General features: G+C 34.7%; 13 protein-coding genes across 13 annotated transcripts; 10 read left to right on the forward strand and 3 right to left on the reverse strand.

Annotated features, from left to right (window-relative positions):
• Positions 1-123: 123 nt before the first annotated feature.
• YAF9 (YEATS domain-containing protein YAF9) lies at positions 124-783 on the reverse strand (the record flags this gene model as incomplete). The annotated part of the gene is made up of 1 exon (XM_003668654.1): positions 124-783. One exon carries the CDS (start codon positions 781-783, stop codon positions 124-126), a length of 660 nt encoding a protein of 219 aa, XP_003668702.1.
• Positions 784-1,009: 226 nt separating this feature from the next.
• TFC7 (transcription factor TFIIIC subunit TFC7) lies at positions 1,010-2,116 on the forward strand (the record flags this gene model as incomplete). The annotated part of the gene is made up of 1 exon (XM_003668655.1): positions 1,010-2,116. The coding sequence occupies one exon, from the start codon at positions 1,010-1,012 to the stop codon at positions 2,114-2,116; it is 1,107 nt and encodes a 368-aa protein (XP_003668703.1).
• A 479-nt stretch (positions 2,117-2,595) lies between these two features.
• Positions 2,596-3,381, forward strand: NDAI0B04270 (nucleotide diphosphatase; the record flags this gene model as incomplete). The annotated part of the gene is made up of 1 exon (XM_003668656.1): positions 2,596-3,381. The coding sequence occupies one exon, from the start codon at positions 2,596-2,598 to the stop codon at positions 3,379-3,381; it is 786 nt and encodes a 261-aa protein (XP_003668704.1).
• Positions 3,382-3,910: 529 nt separating this feature from the next.
• CEX1 (COPI-interacting protein CEX1) lies at positions 3,911-6,127 on the forward strand (the record flags this gene model as incomplete). Its single annotated transcript, XM_003668657.1, has 1 exon — positions 3,911-6,127. The coding sequence occupies one exon, from the start codon at positions 3,911-3,913 to the stop codon at positions 6,125-6,127; it is 2,217 nt and encodes a 738-aa protein (XP_003668705.1).
• Positions 6,128-6,904: 777 nt separating this feature from the next.
• AZF1 (Azf1p) lies at positions 6,905-10,099 on the forward strand (the record flags this gene model as incomplete). The annotated part of the gene is made up of 1 exon (XM_003668658.1): positions 6,905-10,099. The coding sequence occupies one exon, from the start codon at positions 6,905-6,907 to the stop codon at positions 10,097-10,099; it is 3,195 nt and encodes a 1,064-aa protein (XP_003668706.1).
• Positions 10,100-10,589: 490 nt separating this feature from the next.
• On the forward strand, positions 10,590-12,701 carry NDAI0B04300 (uncharacterized protein; the record flags this gene model as incomplete). Its single annotated transcript, XM_003668659.1, has 1 exon — positions 10,590-12,701. One exon carries the CDS (start codon positions 10,590-10,592, stop codon positions 12,699-12,701), a length of 2,112 nt encoding a protein of 703 aa, XP_003668707.1.
• A 279-nt stretch (positions 12,702-12,980) lies between these two features.
• On the reverse strand, positions 12,981-13,802 carry TRS33 (Trs33p; the record flags this gene model as incomplete). Its single annotated transcript, XM_003668660.1, has 1 exon — positions 12,981-13,802. The coding sequence occupies one exon, from the start codon at positions 13,800-13,802 to the stop codon at positions 12,981-12,983; it is 822 nt and encodes a 273-aa protein (XP_003668708.1).
• A 238-nt stretch (positions 13,803-14,040) lies between these two features.
• On the forward strand, positions 14,041-15,939 carry BZZ1 (Bzz1p; the record flags this gene model as incomplete). The annotated part of the gene is made up of 1 exon (XM_003668661.1): positions 14,041-15,939. The coding sequence occupies one exon, from the start codon at positions 14,041-14,043 to the stop codon at positions 15,937-15,939; it is 1,899 nt and encodes a 632-aa protein (XP_003668709.1).
• A 464-nt stretch (positions 15,940-16,403) lies between these two features.
• Positions 16,404-16,787, forward strand: COX23 (Cox23p; the record flags this gene model as incomplete). The annotated part of the gene is made up of 1 exon (XM_003668662.1): positions 16,404-16,787. One exon carries the CDS (start codon positions 16,404-16,406, stop codon positions 16,785-16,787), a length of 384 nt encoding a protein of 127 aa, XP_003668710.1.
• Positions 16,788-17,108: 321 nt separating this feature from the next.
• TOM71 (protein channel TOM71) lies at positions 17,109-19,103 on the forward strand (the record flags this gene model as incomplete). Its single annotated transcript, XM_003668663.1, has 1 exon — positions 17,109-19,103. The coding sequence occupies one exon, from the start codon at positions 17,109-17,111 to the stop codon at positions 19,101-19,103; it is 1,995 nt and encodes a 664-aa protein (XP_003668711.1).
• Positions 19,104-19,206: 103 nt separating this feature from the next.
• Positions 19,207-20,544, reverse strand: ORC6 (origin recognition complex subunit 6; the record flags this gene model as incomplete). Its single annotated transcript, XM_003668664.1, has 1 exon — positions 19,207-20,544. One exon carries the CDS (start codon positions 20,542-20,544, stop codon positions 19,207-19,209), a length of 1,338 nt encoding a protein of 445 aa, XP_003668712.1.
• A 467-nt stretch (positions 20,545-21,011) lies between these two features.
• On the forward strand, positions 21,012-24,329 carry SET1 (histone methyltransferase SET1; the record flags this gene model as incomplete). The annotated part of the gene is made up of 1 exon (XM_003668665.1): positions 21,012-24,329. The coding sequence occupies one exon, from the start codon at positions 21,012-21,014 to the stop codon at positions 24,327-24,329; it is 3,318 nt and encodes a 1,105-aa protein (XP_003668713.1).
• A 284-nt stretch (positions 24,330-24,613) lies between these two features.
• Positions 24,614-27,478, forward strand: MSH1 (mismatch repair ATPase MSH1; the record flags this gene model as incomplete). Its single annotated transcript, XM_003668666.1, has 1 exon — positions 24,614-27,478. The coding sequence occupies one exon, from the start codon at positions 24,614-24,616 to the stop codon at positions 27,476-27,478; it is 2,865 nt and encodes a 954-aa protein (XP_003668714.1).
• Positions 27,479-27,557: the final 79 nt, after the last annotated feature.

Genomic DNA, 27,557 nt, shown 5'->3' on the forward strand with positions numbered 1-27,557 from the left:
ATTAAAAAAAATATAGATATGTTAGAAGTATTGAAAGATATGTTATATACTTGCTTTAGTAGAAAAGTGTATACACTTAACACGCACAGAAGTTTCAGTTTCCCAAATAAAAGGACTTCAGTGCTACGTCTCTTTTATGGTATTTGTTAATTCGTCCCTCAACTTCTTTATTTCTTCGTCAATTTTCGTCATACCTATATCTATTCTATCAATTTCTTCTTGTTCCAATTGCCTTGAAAAAACTTGGTTCTCTGTTATATTTGCCGGAAGTAAATTACCTGGTTTAGTCATCAAGGTCTTGAAAAATTCTTCATTAGGTTCATTAAATACAATCTCATCATAAAATGTTGATCTGATTTCTCCATTTTCGGTAACCGTAATATTCCTTGCAGGATTCTGTTGTCCTTCTGGACCTGGAATAACATAAGGATGTAATCTCAAACGATGATAAAAGCTCAGCATTTTTTCATTTGCTTCATCTACAAAATATATCTTGATGTTGATGTCAAACTCACCCCAACCTGTTTCAGTCAATTCGAAAGGTGGTGTCTCCACTACCCTTGTTGGGTTGGGGTATGTCTCATGTAGTTTAAAGACTACTTTCTTTATAAAATATGTTATATCTTCATTTTGAGGACCTCGAACGAATATTGTCCATAAATGGGTATGTTCTGCAGGTGCATTTTCTGGCCTCACTTCGCCTAGTTTCTTCGCAGTATTACCATATATTATCGGCCTCCTTACTGAGAGCGTCTTAATTCTTTTACTAACTGGTGGTGCCATCTAATAATATGTGATTTATATCTTATTCTGTATGTTTTTGTTATTGAATTTTCAAATATTGATGTCTTTGTTCAACTTTTTATCAACTTCTTTTTTATATACCGGTAGTTAAAACGCTAAAGCACTTTTCATGACTCTTAACTAAAAATAATGGGAAAGAAAAAACATCGTTCAAGAATACTACAAAAATTCCACTGATAGACTAAGCTCATATCTAGTTTCAGAAATGGCAATTAAGACTATCTATATTGCAAGACATGGTTATAGATCCAATTGGCTTCCACATGGCCCTTATCCACCACCTCCCACTGGTATTGATTCTGATGTTCCGTTAGCTGAGCATGGTCTTCAGCAGGCAAGAGAATTGGCGCATTATTTATTATCGATCGAGAATCAACCGGAATTATTATTTACGTCACCATTTTACCGATGTGTACAAACTAGTGAACCTATCATGAATCTTTTAGAAATACCAATGTATGTAGATAATGGGATTGGTGAATGGTATATGCCAACTAGACCAATAATTCCAACACCTGCTAATTATGAGACATTAAATCATTTTTTCCCCGGTAAGATCCAGGAAGGTTGGGAAGCAAGTATTATTCCAAGTGATAAAGGTGAAACAGAAGATGATATTTTTATAAGATGTAAGAAATTTTGGCCAATTTTCATTGATGCAGTCGAGAAAAAATTCCCTAATGTTGAGACTATTTTATTGGTAACGCACGCAGCTACGAAAATCGCTCTAGGGTTAAATTTATTGAAATTAGATAGCTGCAGAGATCCAATTGATTCTGAAGGAAATTTAATCAGATCTGGTAGCTGTTCTCTTGATAAATACGAAGTCAAGGATGTTTCTAAAGATGAAAATGGAGAGCCCATTGAGGATATTCCATTCCAAAAGAGGAAATGGACCTTAACTATGAACGGTAACACTGAATTTTTAAGGAATGGTGAAGAGATGAATTGGAATTTCCAAAAAAATGTGGAAGCAGGCTCTGATGCAGACATAAAAGCGCGTTTGAACAAAGATAAAGAATCAACAGGTACAGCTAATGTTGTTGCAGCAACCAAGGATGATGATCAGATGGAAACTGTTTACGTTAGTTTAGATCTTCCAAATAAAAACTATAGGAAGAAATCAGAAATACCGAAGGATGCTATCTTCCAATATTCAGGTTTAGAACAAAAGCATCCATTGATTAAAATTGGTTCGAATGTGTATGAAGGAACTTGGAAAAACTTAATGGCACTGAATTGGCCTTTCCGAATGCCGCTAGTGTTCATAAGAAAACTTCTACGAACAATGCTGACGGTTCAGTTACATTAGAATCCAGTGCGTCAGAAACAGCCAAAGAACAGACTCAAGAGTCCTCTGAGGAGATTCCAAATACAGATGCTGATAGAGAGGAGAAACATGCTGAGAAGATTTATAGAATTACCGATAGGCTCTCATTAACGAACGTATACCCTATGTAATATATTTATACGACATATAGTTTAATTTGATACATCATAGAAATATTAACTTGAACTCTACTGATATCTTTACTGATATTTATGTTAATTTAGAATCAAAAAACTGTTTTACTGATTGCAGTTTTTCTGGCGTTCCTTTCCTAATTTAGGCATCAATTGCTTTTGTGTTCTCTTGGTAGGCTCGCATATTTAATACGAGCCGCGTCTACTTAACGTTAGTTGATATCTTCAAGCTTGAATTTACAAGTAGCTTTAATAATAAGGAAAAGTGAAATCGTAACTCATCAACAATATCACAGCTTGAAGGAGCTCACACAACACCAATTTACAATGCTTTCCTACTATCCAGGGTTGTCAGCAGAAAGGTTCAATAAAAAGTTCCAGATGATTCTAGGAAGCTCATCACCAAGAAGATATGAAATACTGCACGATGAGATGGACTTCAGGGATATTGAAGTAAGGAAACCAAACTTTCCTGAAAAGCTTGATAAATCCAAGTATATTAATAGGCCACTCGAATATGTAAAGGATACTGCGGGCTTTAAGGCAGAGGAAATGATGGAGTATCTTGAGAAAGAAGAGCAAAAACCGCCGAAAAAGGGCTTACCTAATAAAATTGAGAAAGTCGATGAAATTAATAAAGTTAAAGTTGTTATTTGTGCAGATACAATTGTTATTGACCCAAACAATAAGATTTATGAGAAACCAATAACAGAATCTGCTCAATTAGAGATGCTAGAGACCTTTTGTTATAAATTTGATAAACCTATAAGAGTAGCTACAGCTGTAAACATTATTATATGGGAGAATTCTGAGAAAAATATGAATAGTGCATTCTGTAAAGTAACAGAGCTTCATTTTGATAAAAATATCCCAAAAACCCTTATTGAGGAGTATGTGAGGTCAGGAGCAGGTTTACAAGCTGCAGGGGGATTTAATATACAAGATTTAAATGGAACAATAATAAAAAAAGTGCAAAGGGATGATGATTATTATAATGTTATGGGTTTACCAATACTCCCTACATATGAAAAAATATTTGTCTTAATAAAACTCTTTTTCCAAATGTATCCAATCGCGCAAGATTGCAAACAAGAAGATGACGAACGTTATTGACAGAGTATACTATGCTATTATTAGTTTCATATATTTTTTTACTTGCAAAGGTCTATATGATTTCTATATTATTGACTTGGCTGAAATATTAAACTTCAAAGATATATAGAAGTACTCGAGGTATAGTTCTCGTTTTCGGAAAACATTTCGTCCTTACAAGTATTTCTGCTATTTTTCACATCTGTACCTCCGAATGAATAGTATGAATTAATATAAAATACACAATTAGGTGGATAATAGCGTATGTGTTACATAGAAGTCATTGCTATTTATTTGAATGTAAATAGTGAAAAATCCTTTATTTTGTGACGTCTAAATTTGGCGACCAAAATTAAAAACAAAACTGTAAATACGTAAATGTTTACGCGATTGGAAAATTCAATATTGCAAAACAATGAATCGTGAAATCATAATAGGCTTCTATTTCAGAAAAGTCAAATTCTTACAAGAAGATCAAAAGCTCACGGAGATCAAACCTTTCAGTTACTATTTCCATATTTTTGGTCTTAGTTTATCGAGTCCTATCGCTATGAACTTCTCGAGTTTATTCAAATCGTTCTCCAATTTCCAATTCCCATATACTATCGAAGATAGACCTATACATGAAACACCGTTGTGGCAGGTATTCCATGGGACGAGAAAATCTGATTCTCTACCAGTCACTATCTTTAAAGGAAATAGGACACATGAAAATGAAAAATTAATTTTGAATGCAGTTCATAAATCAAAAGTTTTGAAGATCCCTGGTCTATGTAACGTTTTGGAAACTTTTGATTCAGATCCGCAATCGACTTTCATTATAACTGAACATGTTATCCCTTTCCCATGGGATAAACTCTCAGATTTGAACCAAAATAAACAATCTATCCAATTAGGTATTTCTCAAATTTTGAATACTATGAAAATTTTAAACACTTTTGTATTGGGGACTTTAACCATGTCTAATATTTATTTGAATACTAAAGGTGAATGGTTAATATTTGGGTTAGAACTTTGTGTTAAGAAAAGTGAATTCGATGCAAATAAATTTATTAGCTCCTTGGAATTGTATACTCTAATGGCAAAAGATGGTAGAATGCCATCTCATAGGGGAAAAATGATTGATATTGACTCAACATTGGTATCTAAATTAATAGAGAATGTTTTAGGAGATTCCCAACCAAGAGACTGGCAACCATTAACGACATCTCTTTCCAAGGGTCAGATAACGATTACTGAATTTGTAGAAAAGTTGCATGATACTCAATCGTGGTTTGCTAACCCATTAATTTCATTATATGAAGAATTTAAAGAGTTTCATATTAAAGATCCAGAAGGTAAATTGGTGGTTATGACAGATGTTGAAAATCTTTTCTTGGATTCCAAGGATTCCTTTACAAACTTGGTTCCTGGATTTCTGGAAAATTTGATTATTCCTGAATTATCTAATATGATTGGATTATTAATGGCCCCGGCTACTAATTCACCATTTTCTTCACCAATTGCAACCAATAAGTTAATCTCTTTTATTGCCATTTTACTAAGTTTGTCATTTGAGAACAAAATCTTTAATAATAACTTTAATGAAATTATCTTTTTGAGTTTCAAATTACAAGATAGACAAATCAGATTTTTATTATTAGTTTATTTCCCAAAGCTAATGAATTTGATTTCTGACTCAGACGCTTCCAATAAGATATATCCACATTTCATACAGGGTTTAACAGATTCAGATTCTCTACTACGTTTACAAACTTTAAAATCCATTCCATTACTTACACCCAAATTGACAGAAAGACAATTAAATAATGAATTATTAAGATATTTAGCTAAGACGCAAGTTGATCAAGATATAGAAATTAGAACGTGGACCATCGTAATCCTAACTAAGATTGCTTCAAGTTTGGCTCGTTCCACAAGGTCAAACATATTAGCCACTGCTTTCACAAAATCATTAAAGGATCCTGATATCAAGCCAAGATTAGCTTCATTATATGGATTAGCTAAATCCATTGATTTGTTTGAAGTGAATACCATTGCTAATAAGATCTTGACAGTTATTGCACCTGGGTTATTAGATAAGGAGCCCTTAGTTCGATTTAAAGCCAAGAATTTATTCGAAAAATATTTAAATAAGTTAGAAAATGAGGCAAAATTATTACAAGACGAGAATTTACAAGTCGATAAATCCAAAGACATTGACTTTGATAAGTATGAATCTGGTATAAATGTATCTGATTCTGACCATGTTAATGATGAGATGATTACACAATTTATGAATACTTTAAGAATCCATTCATTGGAGACTAATAAGGATCTTTTACGTGAAATCTCACATAATCAACAACGTAGAACTGAATCAGCTACTACTATTAATAATAATAGCAATGATATGAATGACGCGTTTGATTTTGACAACGAAGATGATGATAATGGATGGAATGATTTCAATGATGAAACTGATAGTACGGACGATTTAACTAATTCTCAATTTTTTAATAAACCAGTAAAGATTACAAAGTCGTGGAATGATGAATTGAATGCTGACTCAAAGCCTTTTGTCAAGGAGACACCAATGAGGCTACATATAAAAAGGCAACCAAAGAAAACTAATATTCTAAACGTCAAGACTACAAAGCCTAAATCTGGCCCTATATCGCACAACGCTAAGGGAAATGTACATATGCCGATGGACAAAAGGAACGGAAAGACAAGTAGGTGGGAAGGACACAGTGCAAAGATGACGATGGGATGGGATAGTGGATGAGGATAGAAGATCGCAGTCGTGCGGGTCGGGGCCGGCCGAGTGGACGTTGGGTAGAATAGGAGACGTAATCTANATATATATATATATATATATATATATATCTTTTATACTACCTATAATCCCATAATGATTCTATAGACTAAACGTCAAAGTAAAGGTCATCTAACATTATATCACGCTGGCTAGCATATACCATTTTAAAACATTGTCAGTGTGACACATTTCCCTTTTATTGATCAACGAAATGGGTCAAGGTGACACTTCGGTGAATGGCTAATATCCGTAACGTCACATACGGGTATGGATAAGGGGCATCCCTTTTCTGTTTTCCTATTCCAACGAAGGGAGAAACGGCGCTACGAGATCCCAAAACCATATCCCTGGGAGGACCCAGACACCACACCCAAATTAAGACAAAATGGTAATAACTATGGTTTTTGAATCTTACGTAGGTTTCTTTATATCCGTGAAGTGAGAGAATAAGTCTGATCACAAGCGTTCTGTTCAGTTCAGCTGAGCAAAGGAACCTCTGGATTAGTCTTCTATTGCATCTGATCAATCACAACCATAAAATAACAATTAGAATAAACACTGTGTCACTACATTTGACAGCAACGTTCCTTTTGATAAATCAAGGTCCCGAAGAGTACAAGAAACCATTTTTGGCTTGTATCATATTCATCGCTAAGCATAGATAGCTTATTATAGTAAACTGGCGTCTATATTTTAATCTATTCATGGCTATCCATCTATTACGATATTCAATAAGGGCAACTAATGAATGATCAAGAAGAATACACTCTAGCTTCGAAGTCATCACACGTTAATGATAAAAATAAGGGAACTAGCGGGCAACTTGAAAGAGATCCACAAGATACTCTTCGAAAAAATCAGCATGAGATGAATGAAGAGATGAATCACCACACAAATAAGGATACAACGATAGGAATGGGGAATGACCAGCAGATACTTCCCCAGTATCAAAGACAACCTTCACAATCACAACCGCAACCGCAGCAAAGAAATGATTCTATATCGTTGTTTGCAAACTTTAATCAAAATCCGCGGCTTTCAACAGATTCATCCATCAATTCTTACCTTAATATATCTGACAATAATAATATTCCTCCAAATACTGCAAATATAAATGGTTCTGTAAGTTATGGATCCAAACGACCAACGTTACCCAGATTATCTGATTTCTCAGCACAGACACAACAGCAACAAAATCCCATACCAGACCTTTCACAAATCGGTAGAGGATTTTCCATAGTAAATAATATATGGAATCAACAGCCTCAACCTCCCATGTCTATTCGAAGGCAAACAAACGACTCAAACGATCTTTTTAATATTCCTAAGTTCAAAACACCTTCTTTCTCATCTTCATCAACAGCACCTGGAGTGCCATCATACCAAGATTACTTTTCATCTTCAGCATCTAAAAACCCTTCTGAGAAATCATTGCCTCCATCAAAGAGAAATTCATTCTTCTTAAATACAACTGATATCCCTGATTTCGAATTCTTTAATCCAGCTAATATTCCATTACCAAATTATCAAGGTCTTCCATATCCTCCACCTCCGCAACAACAACAACAACAACAACATCAGTTTAAATTCGAAAATGGGAACTTGTTAATTGATCCCAGATCAAGGCGACAAAGTTCAACAACAATGAAACCTCCGACATTTATTCCTTTACCAAATACAAAAAATGTTAATGATAATAATGAAGTAATGAAAAATTCTATTATACTACCAAATACTAATACTACTAATAATAATGATAATAAAACCACTAGCGGTGAAAACGTAATGAATGCAATGATTTTATCAAGAAATAATTCATTAAAATTCATGCCAGAGGAAATGAATTTCCAATACAAAAGAAGGAACTCATCTCTTAATGATCCATTATTTGAAACTTTTACAAATGCAGGTATGCCTACAATAGCTAATAATAAAAGTACTAGCAACATTGATAACGGTATTCCATATCCATTAAAGAAAGAACCAAAAGATAACAATCCTCGTTTTGAAACAATTCAAGAATTGAGTAACACAGAAGATAACGTACTAAGTAATATCCAGACTCAAAATTCAAGTCCAAACAAAATTGTAAAACCACAATCTAAGCCTAATAAAATTAAACAAGAACTATCCCCCACCGAAAGGTTTTTCTGGGAAAATGAAAACGTACAAGACGAAGATATTATGAACGAACAACAGAAACAATCATCAACAAGATTTGTGGATAAATCAGATACTACAAACCCATTTTCTTTTCCCAATAAGATTGATGAAAGCATTAATAATAATAACATTAAAGATATAAAAATGGAAAATGGAAGAGATTCCAAGGATTTAAATACAAGATCATTACTAGGGTCCACTAAAGTAGATCAACTAATGTTAATGATTCAAGCAAGGAAAAAGGGAGTAACTGAAGTGGTACATACTACTCCTGATGGTCAATTATTAATAACGAATGATTCTCATATTTTACCATCTAAAAATGAATTAGTAGGGGGGGTAGAAAAGCCAAAAGTAGTCCATGAAGGTTCCAAACAACATGAATGTCCATATTGTCATAGACTATTCTCACAGTCCACACATTTGGAAGTTCATATAAGATCTCATCTTGGATATAAACCATTCCAATGTAACTTTTGTGGGAAAAGATTCACTCAAGGTGGTAATTTAAGAACTCATCAAAGGTTACATACAGGTGAAAAACCTTATCGTTGTGAAATTTGTGATAAAAGGTTTTCACGTAAGGGGAATCTAGCAGCTCATAAATTAACTCATCGTGATGTCAAACCATTTGTTTGTAAATTGGATAATTGTAACAAAACTTTTACTCAATTAGGAAACATGAAGGCTCATCAAAATAAATTCCATTTACAAACGTTATTAGAATTGACTTCCAAAATCGCTGAAATGAATCCAAATGAAACAATCCCAGAGGAAGATCGTGAACTATTAGAATATTTTGCCTCAATATATAAAAATTCAAATAGAGGTATTAAGGGTAGAGGTAAGGTGCACTCAAACAAGACACAAAGAAACGAAGAATCTAATGTTAGTCCATCAAATGATACTACAGAGGATTCCTTTGCACACGATGATCAAAAAATTGGTGCTACTTCTAGTCGCTTTGCTGAACCAATGCAGGCTATACCCCTTTCAACTCAACAAAAAGAACGATTGGATGCTATTATCAATTCAAAAGGAACTGAAGTTGATTCACAAGATGATCAATATCAATTTCCTGCCAATATTAACGCTGAAAATTTGGAAGATAGCAAGACTAAAACAAAACCTAACAAGAGAAAATCCGGTAACAAGACACATGGGAAATCGAAATCTGATTCCATCACATTACTTCCTTATTTACAAAATTTGAATAGTCACATGATGTCACACTCCTCCTCTACAACGAATCATGGTAATGAACAACAACTGCCTCAAATCCAACCAAAAGCGCATCAAAGATCGACTGCAAGTTCTAGTTATAACTATACTACACTCCCGCATACTCAAATCAACTATAATGTTCCTCAGTCATCACAAGATGATGCTACTACTGCCCATTTCTACAAGAATAATGTTACTACTGAAAACCCTAATGTAGTTGAGAACAATGGTCATATCCCATCTCTGCCAGATACATCATTCCCTTTTAGTTTTAGTCGATCTGGAACTTTGACTTCTAATATCAACGATATGATAAACAATGCAGGTTCATTTGTAACTCCTCCAACCTCTTCTTTTAATAACATTCAGGATTCCTCCAAAATAATCAACGACCACACGTTAACTTCAGATAGTAGTAATCCTAATATTAATATATCTTCCGTACCTCCTGCAGATACTAAGACTAGTTCGCATTTCCCACTACAAAATGCATCTCAAGAACAACAACATTCAGGGCCTATATCTTTCAAAAACATTAACTACAAAAGATAATCAATTGATAAATGGAGAGACATATAGCATCGACGCCATTTGATATTATTCATGTTCAATTTTACAAATAATTTTTTTTTCCTTATCATTTTTTGCATTCATTTCATTTATTTTTTTATATGTAGTTTCATTGTAAACACCGATTAATTTTTTATCCATTGCTGGAGAAAATACCTTACAAATTATCTTCGAGAAATATTAAAGGCACGATAAACTTTTTTTTTGGGACTGAGAAATCTCCGTAGTCTACCTAGGCCCTTTCCGTACGTACATGCATATGTACCTACATACATACGTGTTACTTACGTGGAAACTATTTATAAAGGCCAAAGGGTCCTTTTCTAAAGGAAAAAACAGAACATCGTAGGAAAATTCTATAGGTAACTATCTTTTTTCCAATACCTTGTGTCTTCAATAATTAGCAGATACTTAGTGTAGGTTTGGTATTTAAGAGGGTAAATAGTGGATCGCCATTTATTACTATCGAAGAATGGACTTTAAACAAGATTACGAGTTACGAGATATAAATTTTGATGAAAGCAGGTCAACTTCCCCAAATCTTAGGGATGTACCAGCTAGTCACTACAACAATACAAGTAAATTCAAAAGATTCTTCGGATTAATCTTTAGAAAAATGTTAGGCGGTTCGATAAAGACAATAATTCTCAGATTGATAACTCTAGCGTTATCAATATATGTAATTGCCATCATTTCACATCCTTCAACAAGGACTGTAACAATACAATGGATTCAAGACAATACAAATTCTTTAGCGCAAGAAGTGGCTTCTGCTGATCAAATCATCGATGCTAATATTGCACCTTATTTCAAATTCAAGAAATGGAATAAATCACCCGTCACGAATGTAACGTTATCCCACAAATATATAGACTATAACACGACTGGATTTGTGTGGAATTTGAACGTCCAGCCAGCAACGAAAAATGAAGAAGAAATTAGTAGTGTTTCAGATTTTAACGTATTGAATCATGACTCTTACGAAAAATCGACAAATTGCAGCAGTTTGCAATATACAAACACAATTAAATACTCTAACTGGACCAAGTATATCGGAGATGATCTAGTAGAATTTAGAAGAGAGTTGCTTGCCTTGAAGAACGACTTAACGAAGGAAGTCACTTCAGATGATGGGGCTTCCGAAAAGAAGAAAGATCCGAAGGCTCCTGATTTATCTGAAGAAGAGATTGTCAAGAAATACTGGTCCAAATTTGGTGCTGCTGCTGCTTGGTTAGAAAGTGAGCAATGTTATGTCGTCTATTCAAGGGTTATGTATTGGCATAGTGGTGTTAAAAAGATGCCTCATACTTCTTTAGTAAGAGCTCAAGCATTTGATAGGAATTGGAATGAAATTAAGGGTAAACAAATTCCTTATATTGACGTGAAGGCACCTAGTAGTTTAGAGAAAGAACTAGCTAGTCTTGATAAAGAATTAAATTTGGCTGATTGTGATGCATTCTTGGATGTGAATCCAGAAGCATATGACGATTGTAAAGTTAGTAATGCCAAAGGTACTTTAAATGCTAAAAAGAGGAGAGAAAACATTCTCACAAAACATTTTATCACCTATCCTACAATGTTAGATGTTCCCTTCAATTCAAAAGTTGACTGGGCTGGGCCAGAAGATCCACGTGTTATAACAAGGAAAATTGATGGTATAGATGAGCCAATTGTTGTTTTTAACTTACCAATTGATGATAAGAATCAAAGAAGAATGTATGGGATCTTTCCACATAGAAGAGTTAATAATATCATAGAATTTAAAGTGCCTGATCACAAAATGAGGTACGCTGAAAAAAATTGGACTCCATTCTTTGAACAGAGTAACCAGGCTTCTGGCACCTCCTCATTTTCGAGAGGCTCTATTAATTTTATATATTCATTCTTCCCAATGGAAATTTTCAAATGTTCTCTTGATGACGGTATTTGTGAAGTTGTCTTTGAAGGTAAAGACCTAGGTTTAAGTGATGATGCGTCCTTTGGGGGTGTCAGAGGTGGTACACAATTCTTACCGTTGCCTGATGTGTTACCTAAAGTCGAAGGGAAACAATTCTGGTTCGGTTTCCCTAAATTGCATATCAATTCTTGTGGTTGTGGAGAAAAGTTTTATAGACCGATGTTGAGTCTTTTAGTAGAGGAAAATGGTGTTTATCATCAGGATTTATTGGTGCCATTTGTGGATTTCGATATGACTATTCCAAATTGGGAAGAAGACGGGACAAAGTGTGATAGTATCAATATCCTGAGTCCTAACTCTATTGCATATTGGGAAATTTTGGATCAAAACAAAGAAGATAGCAGTATTGCTGATTATTTAGCTCTTAGTGTGAGTACTTCGGATTCTAATAGTCAAATCATTATATTGAAGGGGGTGGCAAATTATATCCTAGGAGTTTACAAGAAGATGGACATAAAAGATACGTTCGATGTCAGCAAAGAATCTGATTCTATTATCAAGCAATCTCTCAACTGTGTTATTGATAACGCCAAAGGTGAATGTAAAGCGTATGGTCTTCTTCACGGAGAAAGTGCTCAAGAAACGTCTAAGAAATCAACTCCTCTAGAGAATAAAAAAATTAGATAATATACAATGAAATATCTTATAGTATCCTTAGTATGTAATAACTGTCAATAACTTAATATTTAGAATCGTGATAGTAGTATTCTTATCCACCTAGATCATTGCATCATCACTGGGTTATCGAACAGTACCATTCCTCGATGGTATGGGTCAAAGTACCGGCAAGCAAAGTTATTTGAGGATAAATACCTGAAACAGGATGATAATAATAATAATAATAACATCTACTATATAGATATATGCTAGATAAAACAGCCCGCAGCTGTACATTTCATTAAGTCCTTATATTTTTTGAGGTTTTAAATTTACTTGAATATGGAAACTAACACCTTTGGAAAATGCATTTTTAGCTCGATCTGGAGGTCTATCTATGAATGATGCAAGACAGATAACATCATCGGGAAAATACCCTAAGGACGCCAACACACCTTTTATTATCCCTAATGGCAACTCGAAAAATGGTTCTGCTAATTTCAGCTCCATCTTCGAAGCCGTTTCACTAAGAGAGAAGGATTGAATCGGTCTATACTCATAATCAATAAGATAGAATGTCCCTCTATGATTCGTTTTCAAATTATCGATTTGTTTGCCAAATATTTGCTTCCAAACGTCTCGACATATAAATTTCATTACCATTAATAAGTCCATACCTTTGAATTTTAGATTTGGATTGTTGGTGAATACTAGAAGTTCAGACAGTTTCTTACCAAGCTGGAAGCCTATATTTCTTAATCTCTCTGAGATATTATTACATTTCTCCTCATCTTCCATTTCTGAAAGTTCCCATAACATTTTATGGGATTGATACAATGGACCATTTGTATTATAATTGGTACTAATCCTATCTGATTTTTCTTCTTTAATTTCCTTATCCTCTAGAGCCAGTTTCTCAATAGGTACCTCTTTCAAATCCCCTTTTGACGTATCCTCACTCGCTATCATCTCTAATTGGTTCTCAACAGATACCGTCATTGGGATAATCTCATTCAGTAGCATTTCATAAACATGATGACTGACTTTAGGCAGTGATTCTTGAAACAATTGGAATTGATGTTGAATCCTTTCTTGATCGGTTCCTTGGCGCTGAACTTGCGTGGGATCCATGATTATAAATCCTTAATATCTTCTTGAGTTGCGTTATCTCTTTTTTCTTGATCTGTCACAAATCTTTAAAAGATTCATTATTTTTAAAATGTTTACTTTCCTAAATTTTTCAATATGAAAATGTCGAGATAAATAATTGTTATTATTATAAAATTCCCCTATATCGAGAAATGAATAATAATATACAAAGAAAAGTACTAAAAGGTAGCGATTTCATAGATCGATATAGCCCCTCAATATGAGTGCTCAATTATCGATTGGTAATGAGTTGAAGGATTCCTTTCAACAAACTCATAAATGGGTTGAAAATAATATCAAATGGTTAAAGGAACTTGAACAATTTTATAGGGAACGTTCGAAATTAGAAAAAGAATATAGTGAGAAGTTGACACGTTTGAGTTCTGAATATTTTACAAAGAAGAGTTCTAGTAGTGTGCCCTTATCTGTTGGTGATACACCTGCAACAACGCCTGGTTCTTTAGAGGCTGCAGGAATCGTAGCTTGGAATGAAGTTCTAGCGCAAACAGAAATGATTTCTAAGGATCATAATAAATTAGCACAAGATTTTGATACTCAAGTTGCAAATCAACTAAGTGGATTACATTCTAAACTGGATATGACTCTTGTTAAAATTGCTGGTTTCAATGGTGAGATACAGGGTAAAAGGGATAATGCGTATCAAGCAATGGAGAAGGCGAAAAAGAATTATGATGATGCTTGTCAATCAATGGAATTAACAAGAAGCAAATATACAAAGTCTTCTAATGAGAGGAATGAAAGGAAATTAGCTGAAAAGGAAACGGCAATGAATGTTTCCAAGAACGATTATCTAATCAAAATTAGTCTTGCCAATAGACTTAAGGACAAATATTATTTCCAAGATATTCCTGAAGCATTAGATCTCTTACAAGATTTGAATGAAGCAAGAATACTTTTCTTGAATGATATCTGGAAAACAGCTACTGCTGTTGAAAGAGATGCAGGTGCTCGAATTACGAAACGAGTAGATACTGTTGATGGTGTTGTTGCCCAAAACATGCCACATTTATCAACAGCAATGTATATTAAACATAATTTGAAGCAATGGAAAGAACCAGCTGATTTTCAATATAAACCATCACCTGTATGGCATGATGATGAAAATTTTATTGTGAAATCAAATACAGAAGTTCAGGAGCTAAAAATCAAGTTAGCCAAAAGCGAACAAGATTATAATAAATTCCAAGATATGACACAGGCTGAACGTTCCAAATTAGCATCATTGAATAAAACAAAGCAAGCATTGAAGAGCAACGAAAATGCTATAGATTCAAACAAATTTTATGAGAACCTAAAAAGTTATTTGTCCTTAATCTCACCATTTACCTCGCATGAAACATTGAAACTTGAAGCAGAAGTTACAATTGAAAGTATTCAAAATAATGTACCACAGGAATATGATCTCTCCACGGATAATATCGACGTTTCAAAACAAAAGCATAAATCAGGATTTTTCAGTAAATTTAAACAAAATTTGTTGAATCCAGACAACAAACCGAAACGAACTAGTATGAACATTCATAGTGGTTCCAGTAATAGAATATCCATATTTGGATCTCAGAAACGTCCTACTTCAAGTGCAGGTGGATCCGAGGATGTGGCATCAAATGATGTTGACGATCTCTCGTCAAATTATACTACAACAACCAGCGGTGCTACATCATCACGTACAGGAATTAAGAAGAACAAAGTTTTATACGCATATGCAAAACAAGATACTGATGAAATCTCAATAAGTCCAGGTGATTCCATAAGTTTGTTAGCTGCTGATACAGGGTCTGGTTGGACGAAGATTAGAAACGACACGACAGGTGAGAGTGGATTAGTTCCAACAACATATGTCAAGATTACGGAGAACGTTGCTGTTGATGGTGGGCATGGGAACGGCCATGCACCTGCTGTTCCTCCACCTAGAAGAACTACTATGCCATCGCGAACTCTTACAGCGGCTTACTCTTATTCTGCTGCTGGTGATGATGAAATTTCGATAAATGTTGGTGATGTTATCACCGTGATTAGAGGCGATGATGGGAGTGGATGGACTTATGGTGAACTTAACGGCAGTAAAGGGCTAGTCCCAACTAGTTATTGTAAGTGAGCAGGTACTTTACACGATTAGAAAACCTTGTAGTATAATATATAGATAGTTTTAAAAAGTAGAAGATGTTGATTACTCTCTTCTTAAAATTAAGTAATATAATGAAATAATGATAAGAAACGATATTATTATATATACAGGTATGTGATAGTAAAGATCCTCTATGAGAGTGTCGCTGTTGTATTCTTTCTTTGTACTTTATAGTCGTCTCATTTACATCTTCCAATAATATAAATGTGACGCGAATTCGGGAAAGCGAGAACTGCTCCGCGGCAATGGCAATGGCAATGGCAAAGGGCAATAATTATTAATAGTGTAAAAAGGGTTAAGAGGAATAATGTTGAAAGAACATGGGAGAGAGAGTCTATCATGGTCATATATATCAGGCAGTAAGTTTTCCTTATCATTACCAGGTTCTCTAATACCGACACCATTATCGCTATATATCACACACACACACTATTATGTCCACGACGTCGGAAGCAAATAAGACCTCTGGAAAGGTAACACCGATAACATCGCAAACTGAATCAAGAACGCCACCTCGAAAAGAGCAACAAAACACAACAAAAGATACGGTAAATTTCACACCAGATGAGAAAGACACCTCTACGTTCAAATACTATCCAGACGACCCTGAAGAAGGAATGAATAAATATAAGTTTATGATGAAGGACACGAGCGAGTACTATGATCCATGTCAAGAATCATCACAAATGAGTTTCAAATGTTTGGACCGAAATAATTTCGATAGGGATAAATGCCATGAATATTTTGATGCATATAGAGAATGTAAGAAACAATGGCTTATGGCAAGAAGGAATAACAGATCTCAATGGCAGAAATAAACTGCTTAATATGTGCATCATATACACTAAGTATACTGTATATCATATAGTGTATTACAGGTTACCCGGGGCACTCTCTTACCTTGTAAATATATTTCCTCATCAAATATTTTTTAAAAGTAACACTGTAAGTAATGCCGTGAGATCTGAACCATTATCAATAATCGATGCATTTGCAGTTGTATTTGCATTTATATGTTCCAGAAGAGCATCTTCGGCATCATTGTTCTCTCCCTCTAGCTATCTAAAGAGGGTGCCGGATAAGATATTGCTATAACAAATCAATACAATTGACGTTTTTGACCTACTCTATCTAGTACGATGTCTGGTAATGATAACCCATCGTCTTTCAAAAATTTCTTTATAAATCATAGGAAACTAATAATCACCACGATAACAGCGGGTACTGCTGCATTTGGTGCTTACTATTATTATAATCAATTACAAAAATTACAACCATCAGGTTCAATCTCAAAAGAAACAGCCGGTAGCACCGAGAAGAACACGAAGAACCATGACACTATTAACAACGATCTGAATACTTCATCTCCACCACCTCCAATTAGTAAAAGTAAAAAGAAAAAATTGAAGAAGAAATTAAAGAAGAACCATCAGAAAACCGATGAAAATAATAATAATAATAATAACTCACAATCCACTTCCTCTGCATCCTCATCTAATTCTGCATCTCCTATACTCAAACCATCATATCCATTAGATTCACAAAATGACCCAGATTTTAATGAAATCAATAAATTAATAGCAAATAATGAAAATTTGAAGAGCAAGTTCGCAAAGGAATTGAAAAATAAAGGTAACCAATATTTCAAATCAAAAGATAACGAAAACGCAATCAAATATTACGAATATGCATTAAGATTAGATCAAGATCCAGTCTTCTATTCAAACATTTCAGCTTGTTATTTTGCAATGAATCAACTAGATAAAGTTATCGAATCAAGTAATAAAGCTTTGGAATTGAAACCTGATTATTCAAAAGCATTATTGAGAAGAGCAAATGCATACGAAGCATTGGGGAATAATAAAGAAGCATTATATGATTTCTCAATATTATCGTTATTTGGTGAATATAGTGGTCAATATTTGGAACCTTTATTAAATAGAATATTGGATAAAGTATCGACTGATGTATTACGTGCCAAATTAGATAATAAAAAAACTGATAATTTTATTTTGCTTTCTGATTCTGCTTTGGTTTCATTTTTCGGTATATTCCCTCCTGAAACTACAATTACTAACTATAATCCAGATGATGAAGCTGATAAGGAATTAGTTCAAGGTTTGGAAGCATTAGCTAAGAAAACTTCAGAAGGATTCTTAGATGCAGATAAACATTTCATTAAGGCAAATGAATTATTCATGGAAAAATTATTATCTTCTGAAGATAATGACGAAAACTCTGGTCTATTAGAAAAAGTCGCCATTGCATTGGAATATTCTGGTGTCTTCAAATTTTTAAAATTCGACTTATTAGGTTCAGAGACAGATCTCCAAAAGGCAATTGATTTATACCCAAGACCAAATTCATACATTTACATGGCCATGTTAGTAGCTGATAAAAATAACGATAAAAATGATTTAGATTATTTCAAGTACTTCGATAAAGCTACGACATTAAATCCTAATTTTGCTCCGACTTATTATCACCGTGGCCAATTGTTGTTAGTAAACCAAAAATTTGATGAAGCTGAAACATTTTTCTTGAAGGCAAAGGAATTAGATGATTCAAACGTCTACCCATATATTCAATTGGCTTGTGTAGCTTATTATAATAGCACTTTTAAGAAATGTCAAGAATTGTTTGATGAGGCAAGAACTAAATTTCCTACATTACCTGAAGTTCCAACATTTTACGCTGAGATTTTAGCTGATAAGGGTGAATTGGAAGCTGCTATGAAACAATATGATATTGCTTACCGATTGGAAACAGCTTACAAATATATTCATGTAGGTATTGCTCCATTAATTGGTAAAGCTGCCGCATTGGCAAGAATTCCAACTCAAGAAAACTTTGATACCATGACTGAATTATTGGAGAAAGCATGCGAATTGGATCCAAGATCAGAACAAGCAAAGATATCTTTGGCCCAATTAAAGTTACAAACGGAAGATATCGATACTGCCATCGCATTATTTGAAGAAACCGCTGATTTGGCAAGAACTTATCAAGATAAATTGCAAGCTACCACTTTTGCTGAAGCAGCTAAGATCCAAAAAAGAATAAAAGAAAATCCCATATATGCTGCTAAAATAGAAGAAACATTGGCTACTTATAGAGCGGATGGAATAATTTAAATACATTATTTGTTTTAGTATTATTTGTATGTTAGTCTGAAAGTCTATATATAAACAATATATTAATGAAAAAATGCGCAGCTAATATGAAATAGTCGTCATGTTAATTATCTCTTAGATCTATATCTTGCTTGACTTTATTCAACCAATTTTCGTATTGTTCATCTGATACTAAACTTTTATTCGGTTGAAACATTGATCCTAATTTGACGGATATGACTTCCTCGTAACTACCACCTTCAAAGCAATTATGTTTGATTTGTAAGTCACGGAACCACCTTTCACCAATAATCAATTCTTTAACAATCTTGATGCATTCACTAACATCATCATAATTATCCGCTTTCATCAAAAGGCATATCCTTTCAATTATACGGTGATCAATTCTCGGGTCTTGACGTCTCTTTTCATTAAATACAACAAAGACACAATTCATTACGAGACCGCAGACCAATTGCCATGGACAGACTAAATAGGAAGCGTAAGACATGTACTGTTCTAGAACATTGTAAGCCACGTCTTGTGGTAATTCAAATTGGTTACAAAGTTCAATAACTTCGATTGGTTTCACTTTATAATATTTTCTAGACAGTAGACACATTTTGGAATAAGGTCGTCCGGTTTTTTTATTAGGGCTTCTTTTCCTCCTCTTAATCAATCTTTCGGGAGATTCCTCTACATCATTATCGTCAGCATCCACACGACTCGGGGTGTCTTCATTTGCAGTCTCGAATCCTTCATCATTGTTGTATTGTTCTTCTCCTTCTTCTTCTCCATCAGTATTATCATCCGTAGTATACTCTTTATTATTTATGGCATTAACCACACGATCTTTATCTGATGCCTGTATGGCATTATTTTCATCATCCCCTGAATCTTCTTCGAATGCTAGTTTCCTTCTTACTTTTGTAGGGCTATCATCATCATTTGTTGAGCTTTTGGTAGGGGAATTACTTAATGACGGAACATTCTTTGAAGGTGTAACCTTTGTTGGCGCGCCAAATAATTCTTTCCTCAATTGTTTAGGATCTTTAGCAGTAAATCGGCCATTATCCTTGACGGGACTATTTTTGTCATTTCGTTTCTTCTTGGGACTTGGCGTCCAACTAATATTCTTCACAGGTGAGGATTGAAAAATAGTATTCTTGAAAATCTGTAATAAATGACGTACCTTTTTAGGTTCCAATGGTATATTATTCGTTGAAAATTTCAAATCTGGTGAATATTTCTCATGTAATTTTTCTGCTGCTATGAATGCACAGATGTGATACCTTGCAGTCTCCTCATCCGGTTTTAATGCAATCTTATTTACCGAACTTGCATATAAAGTTCCTGTTGCAGAAACAAGCTTTTTCATATCCCCATGATTCCAGTCTTGTTCACCTTTCTCAGTAAGATTAAGAATATCTCTAAGTGAACGAATTATTTGTTGATTGGACATCTTCTGTTGTTATGTTTAAAAATCACCCGTTACCAGTTTTAATGTATAACCTCTAAACCTTTCCTCTACAATTCTTTCTGGTGAAATAACAAAAGCACACAAGGGGATGCAATGGAGTCCAGCTTTATGAATTTCGATCTTATCCAGCATACATCTATTCCTTAATCGCTCTTATGGCTATTATTATTATCATTATTCACCATTTTGATATCTGACGTCTGAGCGAGGATGTCTGGGTCTCTTCTAGATTTAAAAAACATAACAATATGGTAAAGAAGAATAATAAGAAAAAACGATGTTTCCTTTGTGATGAACATTAACATTCACCTATACCACTGACAGGATCAGTTGTAATCCAAGAAAATAGAAGATTACAAGGTCTCTGGAACGTAATAGTATAGTCTGATTATTCAGTTTTTACAAATTTTAGGAAGGTGTTTTAGTTATTTCGTTGCCACTACCTTATTATGTCTGGTTATTATGGCCATTCTAACCCGCACCATCCTCCTGGGCCTTATCGATATAGAAATAATGCTACTAACAATAGGTATCAACGTCCGGAACCTATAAGACCTACTCCCGCAATTAGTAGGTACCAAACTGATTCAGAGCAGAGTGCTTCTCGATATAATAGCATAAATGGCAATGGTGCAACACAGCATCGCCAATCACGGTATCCGCCATCACAGCATCATAGTCATAATACAAGATATGACCAAACTCGTCAGCCTGTAGATAATCAGTCTTATCATCCAACTAACACATCATATGCTCGAACATTGAGGGAAGGTACCACTAAGCCATGGGTGAGATCTAGCTCTTACTCTAAACAAGAGTCTCGCTATGGTAATGAAAAACCATTACATACATCTTCTAGATTGAGCAACCCTCTGCCGAAACGCACGCTTTCTATGACATCTAAAGGAGATTTGCGACCCAAACCGGAACTGCGATATGCAGAAGATCCAGCACTGAACAATAAATATCATTATTTCAATCCAACCTTGAAAACATTAATTAACAAAGATGAAATGCATCATTGGAATGCGAAGAAAAAATTCCCCCAGATGGGATATATTACAGTCCAAGACCCGATACAACAAAAGCAAGTACTTGTATCAAGAATCCCTGACATAAAGTCGCGAGATCCAAGATCCACCAAAGAGCATGGTCCATCATCGCATCGAAAGTTGAGAGAAGAACTGACACTTACATCACGGGTTCCATTCGATAAGTTTTCAGTAGGTCCACCACCAATTTGTGAGCTTGTAATTTATCCTGCTGATGACACAAATATAACTACTATTCAAGATATTTCAATCAAAAATTATTTTAGAAAATTTGGTACAATTTCCCATTTTGAGTCATTTAGTGATCCAAATAGTGCGTTACCATTGCATATATATTTGATTAAATATACATCTCCCAACGACAAACTTAATAATTTAGATCTACCTGGAAAATCGGCATATGAGGCAGTGAAGGATTTTAATAAGAAAGAATGCCTTATATTAGGACACCATTTTAACGTTATATTAAATAAGGGTAAAATTCTTCAAACGATTAAGGATAAAACCATAGATGAGAATCTCAAAAAAGTGAATGCTCTGAATAAAGATAAACTACCCGCTACTCCCACATCTAAGGCTTCATTGGATTCAACGATTCCTGACAAACCAATTACATCAAAATGGCTTGATAGGCGGCTTCCAAATGATCTTGTAAGGATTGTTAACAATAAGGCATGTCTTTTTGTACCAAAGACTTTCCTCTTTTTCCACGGCTTTAGGATAGAGGATTTTAAATATAAATTGAGAAGATATAGATATTCAAGAGTGTTGAATCATGCAACTGGGATTTATATTGTGTTTAATGATCTGAAAGAATGTCAAAATTGTAGAAATATTGAATCGGGTAAGTTGACTTTATTATCAAGAAAACTCCATGCTCCAATTGAGATAAAATTCGTTCTTATACCACCTGTTGATACCTTACCTACAAGATTCGGTGGGTTTGATCGGACTTCCTCCGTTACTAATACTTCAAGCAAGGGTACAACCACTATTGTAAAAACCTATAATACAAGAACAGAATTGTTAGAGGCAACAGTACAATATATTTTAGAGGATTTATCGAAGGCAATTAATATTGATATTAAGAGAAGATTGATTGGGCCAACTGTTTTTGATACTTTGAATCCATCGAATTACCCTGCTTTAATGGAGGAAAAGAAATTAAGGGAACGTGAGAGCAAAAAAGCTGCTATTGAAGAAGCAGAAAGGAAGAAGAAGGAAGAAGTGAAAACGCAAGATTTTGATATTTTTAAATTGTATGGTGGATATTCTAGATCAAATTTGAAGAAAAGACGTTATTCGCAAGTGTCGTCCGATAACATCTCATCTATATCTTCTACCAATAAGAAGAGATTGACTAAAGGTATCAAGCCAATGGCACACATACTTAATGAAGATACGGGCTCAAAAGAGACTACACCCACTATTGAACTTTCTCAAGGGGTTGAAGGGTATGATGATATCGAAGAATTAGCATCATCAGCTTCATCAAGTGAAGATGAAAATGAACTACTAGAAGAAGATGAAGATATTGAAATGAAGAGTGAATCTGAATTGACTAGTCCAGAACCTATACACGGCCAGAAAATAGCGATAGAAGCCGCTACTGCTGAGGTCGAGCAGGAAGATATTATCCCAGAATGGTATAAACCATCAATGGCAGAGTATCCTGAGACAGTCTTTCCTGAGTCTCCAGCAATCTTCAAGAAAAGTATTGATATTTTGGATTTCCAAGAAGTTATTAAAGACACAGAAGACATATCTATATTGCAGGAGCTCTTAGATGCTAATGAGACCAAGCCGACGGAAGAAATGAAACACGCTGGTTGCATTTCAGAATATGCCATATGGAAGTACCGTGAAAATGAGAAGAACTTGCGGTTAACTAATGAGTGGCACTTGAATCTTAATGAAGTTCCATTTGATGTAGAGTTGACAAAAGGAAAGGGATCATTTAAAGCAGAAGGATTCAGGAAGATTCCGGATAACTTGAAGGCATGTTACTTACCACATCGCCGTAAACTCAACCAACCATTAAATACCGTCAACCAGCATGGTTCTGATAGACCAACTGGTAATAAATTTACACCTGAACCATCAGCAAGACGGGAAGAGTCTAACGATCCTGATGCGTCTGAATCAGTTTCGATCCAAGAAATATCATCATCTAGAGATAACAGAGCATCGAATAGAAGATTTCAACAGAATATCGAGGCACAAAGAGCAGCAATTGGTGCAGAATCAGATTTATTATCATTGAATCAACTGAATAAACGTAAGAAACCTGTAACATTTGCCAGATCGGCTATACATAATTGGGGTTTGTATGCATTGGAACCGATCGCTGCTAAAGAGATGATTATTGAATACGTTGGTGAAAGTATTCGTCAAGCAGTTGCTGAGATGCGAGAACGACGTTATTTGAAAAACGGTATAGGTTCAAGTTATTTATTTAGGGTTGATGAAAACAATGTTATTGACGCAACAAAAAAGGGTGGGATTGCAAGATTTATTAATCATTGTTGTGATCCAAGTTGTACTGCGAAAATTATTAAAGTAGGTGGCAGAAGAAGAATTGTGATTTATGCCCTTCGCGATATTGCTGCTAATGAAGAATTAACCTATGATTATAAATTTGAAAGGGAAATTGATGCAGAGGAAAGGTTGCCTTGCCATTGTGGGTCGGTAAATTGTAAAGGATTCTTAAATTAGGATATTTTACTTTTATATATAACCTATAAATAAAAATACTGTCAATAATAATGTATCATATACTTGAAGCATCGACGTCGGGGTTTTTTCGATGTTCCAGCATTGTTTTATTTTGGTTTTGCACATTTTGTCATAAAAACCTGAAAGCGGCTAAAAATGAAAAATCTGAAACTAAGCTATTTAAGATGGGACTCATCGAAAGTATAACAATCTACCATTTTGTATTTAGCGTAAGGACGCCCAGTTGAAAAAGGGAAGCAACCAATTCAATGCATTAGACTTCAATGTCTTGCGTAAAGTGGTATAGACAACTTTGTACTAGAGTCTATGTTCGGTATAATCATTCTGAGCAAAGAATAATAAGAAAACCACAGATTACAAAGTTACCAATATCATTTAATAATCCTCCACGTCCAATATCGACAGACACATCCTCAGGATTAGCGGAAATTGATAAACCAAAGAGTTTGGAAAAAACTTCGGATGATCATTCTGCTAATGGAACAATACAGAATCTTTCTCCTACATTACGGTACGTGCGAAAGCTGATGGATGAACATAAAGATAATGTCGTTTTAACCCAAATAGGTTCCTTCTATGAGTTGTATTTCGAGCAGGCAACAAAATATGCACCAAAGCTTAATATATCATTAACCTCTAAAACTCTTTCGCAAGGGAAAATTCCATTTGCTGGTTTTCCGGTACCTCAATTAGGCCGGCACCTAAAAGTCTTAGTCAATGACTACGGATATAGTGTGACTATCGCTGATCAATTTCCAAAAAATGAGATAGCAGATAATGAACAATACAAATTCGTGAGAAGAGTAACAAGAATTGTGACACCAGGGACGTTTATTGATGATGCATTTGAAAATTTTCAAGAAAACACATACCTACTTAATGTAGAGTTTCCCGGTAATTGTATGAAGCATATTGCGGATCCAAGTTTGAAGATAGGGCTTTCTTGGTGTGATATATCCACAGGTGAAATATTTGTACAGCAGGTATTACTACGAGATTTGGTGTCATCTATCACTAGAATCAAACCAAAAGAAATTCTGCTCAATGATGACTTGATTCCATTCAATATACTTTCCGGGCAATGGTATCCAGAATTGGTCGAATTGAAGAAATATTTCGTTAAATATCAAAAACTACCCGCCCAGCATCGTACGATCGAGACCTTTTCCAACCTCTTTACGTCGGGAACAACAAAATTGGCAAGAAAACAGTTGATGATTCAACTTCAAACCTTTACGCAAAAAGAAATAGTTGCTTTGAGAAATCTTCTAATTTATATCAGTGATCATCTTCCACATTTTTCAACAAATTTACAGGTTCCTCAACGACAACTTACTACATCGATAATGCAGATTGATTCAAGAACGAGTACTGCATTGGAGTTACATTCCACAGTGCGAAATAATAGTAGAAAGGGAACATTATTATCATCCATAAGAAGAACTGCCACACCATCAGGAACTAGGTTGTTAACACAATGGTTGAGTGGGCCCTCGCTTGCTTTAACCGAAATCACAAATAGACAGAAATTAGTGTCATTTTTCAAAGATAATCCTGATATCTCAGGAAATGTACTTACTATGTTGAAGAAAACCTACGACCTCACGAGGATCTTGCAAAAATTTAGTTTCGGTAGAGGAGAAGCACTCGAACTTATCCAGCTGGCACAGTCATTACAGATGTGTAATGGAATAAGTGACTACATTTTAAGCAACCTTTCTTCTCTCCAGTTGAAGAAAACTGTTAGGGATCTGCTACAAGGATTGGCAAATTCATTATTATTTGACAAAGAATATTTAGCGAATGTTCTAGAAAACCTGAACGAAGAGGAATTGATAAATTTGCAAACGCAAGAAGAGCGGGAAGGTGATCCCTATCTAAATAACGAGGCCTCTACGGGAACCAATTCTAGTTTTCCGTTAAGTGTTAACGTTGTTAAACCTTCATTCAGTAAAAAGCTTCAAAATTTGCATGATGACTACAAGAAACTTTTGTCAGAAAAGACAAGTTTAGAAAAGACGTATAATGACGTGTTTGTGTCGTTAGGAGCACGTCATGTTTTACTTAAGAAAAAACAAAATAATGATTTTGCCCTACATATTACTGGGTCACCTTCAAATTTGAAGAAAGTCAATGAATATATCAACAGCTGCTCGAAGATAAACGACTCAACGTTCGTTAGCTTGCAACAGTCCAACCAAACGAGATGGGTATCGCATAAATCATGGACCGATCTAGGTTATAAACTTGATTTGGGAGAATTGAAAATTAAGAAAGAAGAGTCTTTCATCATGGATACATTCAAAAACCGTTTCATTGAGAATAGCGATATTATTCGTAAAGTTTCCTATAGCCTAGGGTATTTAGATGTAATGTTGTCGTTTGCAAGCCTGGCCAAAGAGAAAAATTTAGTTTGCCCCAAACTTGATAACAGTACGAAGTTGGAAATCATTGGGGGTCGTCACCTAATGGTAGAAGAAGGTTTATCATTAAACTCTCTGAATAAATTTGTTTTAAATGACTGTATTTTGAGTGGTGGTGAATTATGGGTAGTAACTGGTCCTAATATGGGAGGTAAATCAACCTTTCTAAGACAAAATGCAATAATAGTTATTTTGGCACAAATCGGCTGCTTTGTTCCTTGTGCTCGTGCACATATCGGTCTCGTTGATAAAATATTTAGTAGAGTAGGATCTGCTGATGATTTATACAATGAAATGAGCACATTTATGGTGGAGATGGTAGAGACATCATTTATTCTACGCGGTGCCACAGAGAAATCACTGGCGATTCTGGATGAAATTGGACGTGGAACGAGTGGGAAAGAAGGTGTCAGTATTGCTTATGCCACAGCCAAATATTTGATTTGGAATAATAGCTGTAGATCTCTCTTTGCTACTCATTTTGGTACAGAGTTAAAAAAGATAATAGACGAACAAAAAGATAAAGCCATTTCTGATAGTGTATCATTTTACAGAAGTGGAATAATCGAGCTCGGTAAAGGAGAATTTATCTATGATCACAAATTAAGAAGTGGTATTTGTCAAAAATCGGATGCAATAAAAGTTGCACGAACGGCAGGATTTCCAGAGGAAGCGCTAGAAGAGGCAATTAAGTTGTTACAATAAGACGCTTATATAGGATATTATAAAAAAAATCTCTTTTAGGCAAAGTGTTTACTGAACTCTATTCTTTTCATTTCTTTAG

Source organism: Naumovozyma dairenensis, chromosome 2, assembly GCF_000227115.2.
Source record: "Naumovozyma dairenensis CBS 421 chromosome 2, complete genome".
Lineage (NCBI taxonomy): Eukaryota > Fungi > Ascomycota > Saccharomycetes > Saccharomycetales > Saccharomycetaceae > Naumovozyma > Naumovozyma dairenensis.